At 35.3% G+C, this 10,161-nt stretch overlaps 1 protein-coding gene across 1 annotated transcript; it reads right to left on the reverse strand.

The window, feature by feature from the left end:
- Positions 1-431: 431 nt before the first annotated feature.
- slc39a1 (solute carrier family 39 member 1) lies at positions 432-6,232 on the reverse strand. Its single transcript, XM_081359682.1, has 4 exons — positions 5,868-6,232; positions 4,921-5,051; positions 4,533-4,838; positions 432-2,804 (listed from the first exon to the last, which is right to left on the reverse strand). The coding sequence occupies exons 1-4, from the start codon at positions 5,980-5,982 to the stop codon at positions 2,451-2,453; spliced, it is 906 nt and encodes a 301-aa protein (XP_081215808.1). The 5' UTR covers positions 5,983-6,232; the 3' UTR covers positions 432-2,450.
- Between the last annotated feature and the right edge of the window lie 3,929 nt (positions 6,233-10,161).

The raw sequence follows: 10,161 nt of genomic DNA on the forward strand, positions 1-10,161 counted from the left end.
GTATAAATAACAAGGTCACATGAGACACAGACATCTTCTAACCATATACATACTGGGAACTATATTCTCAGAAGGCGAAGATGTGGAAGGGTAGAAAGGAGCTGAGGAAGTATGGAGGCCATGACCATATTTACTTCTACTTGGGCGGAGTGATTAGCGCAACACCTGAAAGCACCGTTGTTACTTCCGTCAACAAAACCAACTTGACTAGCTAGCTAGTAGCGAGCAAATCACTCCGCAGAAGTAGCAGTGCTTCGCCTTCTGAGAATATAGTTCCCAGTATGTATACGGTTAGAAGATGGCTGTCTCTTGTGATCTTGTTATTTGTACACGCTGTGACTATACAAATCACATGTAAATAGGAAAATGTTGGTGTTATGCATAATCTGCCAAGTGTCGTCTTTAAAAAGAGACCAAACTTAAGTCTGTGCTCCAAAGCATTAGATTTATGATTTATTTAAGTTGGAAATTTCATTTTCAGGTCCATGCACAAAAAGTGAATTATAACTTAAGTATAAATAGAATTTAGTACAATAAAAACCCCTAAAAATACTAAATATGAAATAAAAAAATATTATCAAACTAAAGTATAGGACAATCATTTCATTGAAATAATTTTTTTAACAGTACCAGTGGGTCAAATAATTTTTTTAATTAATTTTAAAAAGTGCGACTTTTAGACCTATAAAACTTATGAATAAAATCTTAAACCTATGTTTATAATAAATATACATTTTTCTAGTTATGCCAAGCTCCACTTCATCAATATATTTATAAAATATCAAGGGGCCTGTGTTTGGAATTGAATACTAGCATACTGCACAGTATGCAGAGTATTTAAAAAATAGTATGTGAAACGGTATGCAATATGCAGCCATATGCTAAACAGTTGTAACATAATGAGTGGCACCCAGTTATCATCTGGATCTGGAATATAAAAGTTGCATTTTTAATTCAGTTAAAAAAAACAACCCAAAAGAGATGTATATATTATGGGTTCATTCATCACACTGGGAAAGGTCGAGCACACTACATGGTGGGATAGTTTCTCATGCAGTATGTTCAGGATGTATGCTGTATAACTCATTGCATACTGAAAATTCACATATTGCAATAAACATATTATATACTGCAAAAATAGTACTAGTATTATAACATTTTTAAACAGTCAATACTTTACCGACGTATGTAGAAGTCTATCTAGACTAGAGGCTAAATCTTGTATTGCAAGATAAAGTCATGTTTGAACCATGTTTCAGATCCTATATGCTTTTCTGCTACTCCTAACAAAGCATGTTGAGACAGAAAGCAAAAAAAAAAAAAAAAAAAAAAACTTCTCTCAGTATACCTAAACATTAACTTTCAAGATTTGGGGGTGTTCACACAGAACTTGTTTTTCCATTCCACTATTTCCATTGTTTTTCAATGTAAACGCGTGCTAGGCGAACATGTTTTTTCATCTTTTGCAGCATCTCGTGCATCACTCTGCAATCTAAAAGCAGCGCTCAAGTTAAAATAAATTCAACTTTTAAAAACACGTCTTTTTTCGTTCCACTGCCCTTAGTTTATAACAGCAAAAACACATTCTGTGTGAACCGGCCCTTAGTGTTAGTGTTTGGTAATGACATTTTAAGCACAGAATAAGTAGCATGTCATTTGTTATTTCTCTTTCTAAAGGCACAGTAGTCTACAGAAAGACATCTGCACTAAAACAGCATGCTATTTCCACTAGTTGGAAATGCATTATTTAATGGTCTAAATATTCTTCATAATCATACATTTAATATGGTTAAGGAACATATACATGTGTGTTCTTTAACGAACACACCACATTTGATCCCATTTTACTGTGGAATCTCATAAAAATGTTTTATATGATCAAACTGTTCAAACATTTGGCTGTCTGGAAGATTTACTGTGTACAAGAAATGTGGCACATAAAGGGGGAAAAACAGTGTGTATACAGTACACAACAATAATAAAGATTAAGAAATATGGCAGTTAATGTTCATAATGTATGAAAATAGTATTTTAGTATTTAAGTATATATACATGTATAATAGTATTTGATCAGACAACTGGTGCTTTTGTGGATAGTGTTATGCAAGTCAAAGAAAAAACAATTCCACTGATAAAATCTGACCAGTTAAAAAAGTTAAATCAAGTTAAAGTAAAAATATTTATAAAAGTCCCAATTTGCATGTGAGATACTGTTCTTCAATGCTGAAATCTGGTCAGCAAAATCATTGTTCTCCACTATAAAAGTCATTTAAAACACTTTTTTAAATTGATTGTAAAATGATCTGGTAAAAGTAAAAAACTTTTCGCTTGTAAAAAACAAAAAAAACAACAGACTCTCAGTTCCTCTATAAAACAAGCAAAGTGAAGCTTTCATTTTCTTGAAATCATGCGCAGTTTGGGAAGTCTCATTTCTGGCCACAGGGTGTCTTTCAACCCAGAAAACTCAAACCAGCCATTATTGAGAAGCCACAGAGGATGAAGAAAACTTTGAGCAGTGGCCGCTCAGGGGAGTTCAGTTCATGGGGAAGGATCTCTAAGAAGGTGATGTAGACAAAGGTCCCGGCCGCCAATCCCTCCAGCACGGCCTGGATAAAAGCACCGTCCTCCAGCCGAGCCTCGATCACTAGAATGCCGATGGCAATGCCGAGAGGAGACATCACAGCGAAGACCGTCACGTAGAGCAACACCCACATGGGCTTGACCCCGCTCTGAACCAGCTTCACCGACAGACTGAAGACAATGATGCTCTTGTGAACCAGGATAGCAATGCAGATCTCCAACACCTGAGCAGAAAGAGGAGTGGAGAAAGTGAAACTTGTCTTTGTTATATATTCATCAGTATACATAATTCTAAAAGACTTTCCTTTTTGGCAGATGTCACCAAGCCCTCTTATTTTATAACAAACCTCTCATATTCGGACATTCTGTTACATATTACAAAAGTAAAATGGGTTGGGAATTCTGCCTTGTGCTGACTGCTGACTTTGTGAAGTGTAATTTCTATGCACCAATTACTAGAAGCAAAAAAGTGACAGACAAGCACAAGCTTAGAATAAAACAGAACGATATCGATATCGAAGACTAAAACTATTGGTAAAAAAACATTTTCGTAAACTGAAATAAAATAGACATTTTCAACACAAATAAAAACGAAACGAAATTAACAACAGTTACTGAAAAACTAACTGAAATAAAATAATAATTAGCATAATAATTTGCATAATTAATAAGCTCTCATCCTGTACCGTTAAATCATGTTTTTCCATTCCACTGCGCTACTTTATTTTTCAATGTATGACCGTTGCGCTCGAGTCTCGCGTCTTTTGCAGCGTCTCGTTCATGACACGACGCTCTAAAAACGCGACAAATGTACATCTATTTGTCTTGGCCTAGCATGTCTAGCCCACAAATAGATGTACATTTGTCAGAGTAGACGTAAACTAAATGTCTGGGCTGAATAGAATACATGAATATGAGTATAACTATGAGTATATGATATTAAAAGATGCAATAGACAAAAAACATTAATAGAATCTATGAATAATGTTTGAAAGGATTAATCATAAACCATAAAATAATCATATGCATATTTTTTTCTTTTTCTTATACGCCACATTTAACGATTAAAGATTTCATCTTTAATATGAATGAGTATGAATGACTAATTTTTACTTTTAAGTTTGTTCGGTTCTTTGTTCGATCTCAAACAATTATTTTATTTTTACTATTAAGCGATTTGTACAAGAGTTAACTGTAAACTGCAAACATTAAACTGAAATAACTGGAATTAAATGTCTTTAACTGGAGGTGTTCTGTTAACTCTGCTAAACTAACACTGAAACTAAAGAACCAAATAGAAATGTGTTCAAAAAATAAAAACTAAACTATAACTAACAAAACCATTAATGAAACTAACAAAAACTAAACTGAAATTTATAGGAAATTTGAAAATGATATTAAAATAAAAACTATTTTAAAAATGCAAAACTATAATAACCTTGGTGTGGACGTTAATAAAGTTATCTTTATAGTTATCGTTCTTGGTGTGAACGGACCTTAGGAACATAACATGCTCCAAAAGTAAGCAGCAAATTCTGCTCCTTATTTTAAACTTATTTTCCATATCTGCTCTGAGTTTGGGTTGCTTAATATTGTAATTTTACATTTGTACTGTATATTTTCATATATTCTGTACCTTTAAATATTATTTTGTGTTCCTAAGATAAAAGAAAAAGTTAGTCATACAGGTTTGGAACAACGTGAGGTTGAATAAACGATGAACGAATTTTTATTGGGTGGGTGAACTGACCCTTCGACATTTATCCAGAGATGTGGCATCGTAAGGACATATCAGGACAAAACCCTACAAACACAGCATGATTTTGAGTCGCAATGCTAAACCGGACTGTAAACCTTTGAACCTAAAACTTTATCAGTTTTCTAACAAGGTCAGCACAGTGACTCAACACACGGAGTTGTCTTGTCAAACAAAACTAAACTCAATAAATCACCTTAGTGTCTGTGGTCTGCAAGCCAATGGCCAAACCCTCAAACACAGAGTGTAGAGAGAGAGACAAGAAGAGCATGAAGGAGCGGAAGGACGAGTGCGCATAAAAATCCACGTGGATGTGGTGACCACTCCCCTCCACATCATTCAGCGAGGCCTGTCCGTGGGCATGACCGTGACCCGCGGGAGCTAAAAGAGGAGCCGTCTCCTCATTTCTGCGGCCCTCTGTGCAGCTCAGAACCATTTTCTCTAAGATCAAGACGGTGAAGAAGCCACACGCCATGATGAACTCTGCAATCGGGAAGCCCTCCTGCAAGATGGAAACATGGAATCAACATATTGATTTTAACAGAACAACTCCATAACTGATATAAATAATTCAGTGAGCTCACATCAAGGCCTTGTTTTTGTAGCACTACATGAATGTCGGAGAGGTAGTCAGGGATGATGTCTAATAAACAGGCGGACAGGAAGACGCCTCCTGCGAAGCAGCTCACAAAACTCAGCACGGCTTTGTGGATTGCTGGAAACAAAGAAAAACACCAATCAAAGTCACGTTACATTGATTAATGGTGCCGCTGATTGACATGAATGGTGCAATATTTCTCTAATCACTCCTTTTAGCTTATCAGTCAAAGTAAAGCAAGATTCGCCATAGGGATTTTAATCAGGAGCCCAGAAATAATTAAAAATACATCAGCTGATCATTTTATTTACTCACAACCTAAAGTTGCATTAGGCAGAGCTTAGTCAAGAGTTGATGACATTTCACTCAACTATAATTCTGATAACTCATAACTGTGTGAAAACCACATCCTTTTCTGGTTGCACAAGCAATTAATTGTGACAGATGTGTCTGAGGTAAAGCCTGCAATCAAAAGAATACATATTTAACAAATTCACAACACATTTGGGTTACTATAGATCCCTGTGGTCTAAATTCATGTTTAGTGGCAGTTTTTGCTTGTTTAAGCATGTTCAAACACCAGTTTCACTTCCACTCTTATGTAGCCTACATCTGTAATATGCGAGTAAACTGATATGTACGTTTAGAGAAAACCTCAGCTGACTCTCATGTGTTTATTGTATAAAGCTGAGCAAATGCCTAAACATAAGTAAAATCCTTATGGTTTGGTATGTGTATTGAACCTATAGTGAATGGGCATAAGCATTCATACATAAACACACACTTATCTACATGTGAACAGATTCGTGACATGCATACAGTACATTAATACATGGCTGTGCTGCGATGAGGCGACAAATGAAAGAAAACATCATGAATAGGACAGTAAAAAATCGATGACAACACCCCAAAAGGACTTAAATGATTATTTACCTGTTCCACTAGTGTCTTGAAACCATTTCATCCGCGCTGGGATGAAACCAAAAAATAGAGTTAAGAAGAGCAGCCCAACCAGCGCTCCCACTTTCACCTGTAGCAGGTAATCCATCTCGACAATGTAACTCAAATGAAACTAAATGTAAACAAACAGTAGAGAGAGGACAGGCGCCTCTGCCAAACTCTGATAACTAAAATATTGGTAAATGTTCTAATGTATAGCGCTGAATGATGAACCCCATCATTTTGATGTTCATGATAGTTTAGCGGTTCATTCTGATCAGGTTTAACATCACACGACTTGCCAAAGCATGTTTTATCAGCCGTTCGTCCCGCCCCTTGTTTTTATGACGTATACTTCCGGCTTGATTAATCGCTCAACGTTCAAACTGAACGTCTATAATGCTACTGAAATATCTAGATATATTTAACATTTTAAATAAAAGTATGACTATTAATGTATACATGTCTAAAATATAATATCTGAGGGCATTAAAAGAGCGTAGTTTGTTTTTTGAGCCGCCGAGCGCCCCCTGTGGGAAGATTATGTTACTTCACTACGAGAATATTTAGTTATTTCCACTTCTTCCAGTTCAGTGCTTAGACTGCATGGCATGAGCTGCGGTTGCCGGTATGACTAAACCACACATGACTGCCTTGTGACTGAAAAAAAAAAAAAAAAAAGTCATATCAGCATTGATGTCAAATTAAATTGCTGCGTGAGTCTTATATTTATTTTACAGAGGAAATAGAGAAGTTGCACAACTATTTTGTTTGTCAAAGCCTGAGTTAGTTAGAACAGTGCTCTTTCAAAATTACCTTAGAATGGCATGGCCTTTGGGGCCCAAATGGGGCCATTGCAGGCAGCCCACAGTGGGTTGCCCACATCAAAGGAGAACTCCGGTCAATTTTAACATTGAGCTCTTTTTTTTTTTTTAATTTGGAGTGCTGTCAGTACAGAGAACAACGACAAAAATCGGTGTTGCTTACACCGTGTTATCCTCTTTTTAAAATTTGCACCCTGTTGACTTCAATGGGGCAAGTTTTAAACCTGCTTTTAGCCTCTTAACATCCTTGATGTGCCATTACAAGTGCCCAGCCATTGTGAGTGATTCCTTCAGAGTGATCACGGGTGAATCTGACTGCAGTAGATGTGAAAGATATGAATAAAAGTGATGTTAATTCAGCCAGCACACATACCTGTATTTACATCCTGTTTTCGGTCGAAGTCCACAGTAGTCGATTGTCGAGTTCACGCGCGTGATCAGGTACTAAACCTATGCGCGTGGACCACTGATCTATATAGAATGACATTATCATATCATAATATCATTATATAGATCAGTGGTGTGAACTCGACAATCGTTCACTCTGAAGGAATCACTCAACACTTGTAACTTGTAATGACACATCAAGGATGTTAAGAGGCTAAAAGCAGGTTTAAAACTTGCCCCATTGAAGTCAACAGGGTGCAAAAAAAAAAAAAAAGGTTAACACGGTGTAGGCAACACCGATTTTTGTCATTTTTCTCTGTACTGATAGCAGAGTTCTCCTTTAAATCCTCATGGAGACCCAAACGGGCAAAACTGCTATGGGCCCCGCATGGGCTAATCAACTGGGGGCCTGTGTGGGCTTTCTGTGGGCAAGCCCAACTGTGGACTTGTCCACAGAAAGCCCACATGGGACCCCCAAAGGGTTTGCCCTTGCCCACACTGTCCTACAGAAAACCCACACTGGGATGTTTGCTGGGAAATGTATTTTTAGGCTACAATATTTCTGGTCATCGAGTCAGAGCAGCGCTTCCACAGTGCTGAGACTTATATCGCTATTCAGTCTGTGCATAATGGTGGAGGGATTTTTTTTCTCAGTAACTCTACATCGATGTGCCAGTAGGTGGCGACAAGTGACTGTTTCTACGAGTGAGTCATTCTTTGTGTGAAGTGTGAGTGAGTGAAACTTTACGACTGTGTCCGAAATCAACAGCCTATACCCTCATTCACTATTCTTTACATACTTCACTAATATAGTTAATTGAGGGAGTGAGTAAAAAACGAGTGAATGAATTCGGACACTGAAGCTGCGTCTCAATTCATGCATCCTTCGAAGGACTAGGACTTCGAAGGGTAACAATTGCGCTTAAAATGTAAGTTGCTCAACATTTACTTGTTTATGAAGCTGTTGAATAGAAGCAATATAAAAATTTTAAGTTATCAAATATTTTCTTATAAGAACATCTTAATTTTTTTAATTGACAGGCCCTGGTGTCTGATTGTAGCTAAACGAACGAGAATGCTTTGTCAATTCAGAACTTTACTGATTGAGATTTTACAATGGGAAATCTTAATGATGTCCATATTAACCCATTTTAAGTAGCAAACAGAGATCCTTTTATTGAATGTAAAGTGTGTGATATAATGACATTAACATTTACATAATATGTTTTCTTAATATAAGCATTTACATAATGTTTTCTTAAGAGAATGTATTATGTAGCCAGTGTTATGTTGTAATAATACTTAATATTTTAAACAACCCAACAAAAGCATTGTATACTTTTGTGGATTTAAGACAGATTAGTCAAGACGTTAATCTTAACTTTCGGAAGCTATTTGTGATATTTTTAAGAATTGTAATTCTTATTAAGTTTGTATAGCTGTCTTAAGAAAACAAATAAGATGCTCTTGCTTGTGTCATACTATTTAGTAATATTATTTTATTGAATTTTCTTTCTTCTGAAAGTTAGTTGATCTCTTTCTGAATGCCCAAGTTTGACCTACAATTGCTTGAAACCTCACAAACGAAACATATAGAACCTACTACTTTTCCTGTAATGCGCTAAAGTTATGAAATACATTACCTGCATCTATCAGGGATGCTGCTTCTGTGGATTGTTTTAAGAGACTTCTTAAGACACATCTTTTTAGTCAAGCTTTTTTAATTTGTGTATTTTTTTATATATATATATATATATATATATATATATATATATATATATATATATATATATATATATATATATATATTTATTTTTTTTACTGCAATGTTTGATTGTTTGACTTTTTTGTTCTGTATGCTGTAGCGCTTTGAGTATATGAAAGGCGCATTATTAATAAAATTTATTATTATTATATTACTACTAGCTTTTGCTAGCTAACTTGCTAGCTTTTTTCCACAATGGAAAAAATGGTGCTAGAACAGGCTTTTTAAAGTATTATGTAAGCAGGAATTAATTGTCTCAACCAGACATGTGATTCAGAGATGTAAAAATAAGGACCTACACATGCTGGCACATGCTGTTTGTCTGACAACACATTATTTTGGGGAACAAAAATATGAGATGCAGAGGAAAATTATATTTCAATGCTTTTGCATTTGATTGCAAAATATTTGTTTTCCCAAGGAGCTTCGCTCGCAAAGGCATTGAAATAGGCTATAATCTTTCCTTCCATCTCAAAGCTTATACTTTACATGACCATATTTACTTGATATTTTCCACATTGGACCAAAAGATGCTTTAGTACAGTTAGTCTCCCACATGGAAATAACCTATATAAACATATATGTTTTAATATAGGTTTTGATATAGGTTTTTAATATATGTGACATACAATTGGCCGTTTTCATATTATATGTACATATATGCACATATGTACATATATGTGTGCATACATGTACCTATATAGGTACATATATGCACGTATATATGTGTGCATATATGCACGTATATATTCACCTATATGTTTACCTATATGCACCTATATGTTTATCTATATATTAGTAAAATTATTCAAATCCATAGCTACTAGCAACATAAATAAAAACCCAAAATGTAGAAATTTACATTATTTATTTACTTAAGAACAACCAAATAGTACAAGAACAAAAATAAGACAAAAAACTGAACAGAAAAAAAAATAAAAAAATCTTTTTGATCTTCTCAGCTCCGTGAGCTTCGATTTGATAGATGTGCCTATCTGAGCTAGGCATCATGTATGACAGTTGCCAAAGTGAGATATGAGCTACAAAATGACCAGATCCTGCCATGAGCTATATAGGAGACATATCTTGTATGTACATATAGGGCTTATATGTGGATATAAAGAAGCAATACAGGAGACCTATATGGCCTGTATATACACATATATGCACCTCAATTTTGCCTATATGTGGCATATATACGCATATAGGCAGCATATATATTATCATATATGTATATGCAGCATATATGTGCATATAAACTGCATATAGGTTTCATATATGCGCATATATCCTCATATAGGTTCTTTCCATG

This window comes from Scardinius erythrophthalmus, assembly GCF_964197995.2.
Source record: "Scardinius erythrophthalmus genome assembly, chromosome: 2".
Classification (NCBI taxonomy): Eukaryota; Metazoa; Chordata; class Actinopteri; order Cypriniformes; family Leuciscidae; genus Scardinius; species Scardinius erythrophthalmus.

Excerpts from the sequence above, each read along its gene's own strand:
- slc39a1 (XM_081359682.1), bottom strand. The coding sequence starts at position 5,982 with ATGGATTACCTGCTACAGGTGAAAGTGGGAGCGCTGGTTGGGCTGCTC. Across the intron at positions 5,052-5,867 it reads TCAAGACACTAGTGGAACAG|CAATCCACAAAGCCGTGCTG; the intron begins GTAAATAATCAT and ends CTTTGTTTCCAG. Across the intron at positions 2,805-4,532 it reads TGCAGACCACAGACACTAAG|GTGTTGGAGATCTGCATTGC; the intron begins GTGATTTATTGA and ends CTTTCTGCTCAG.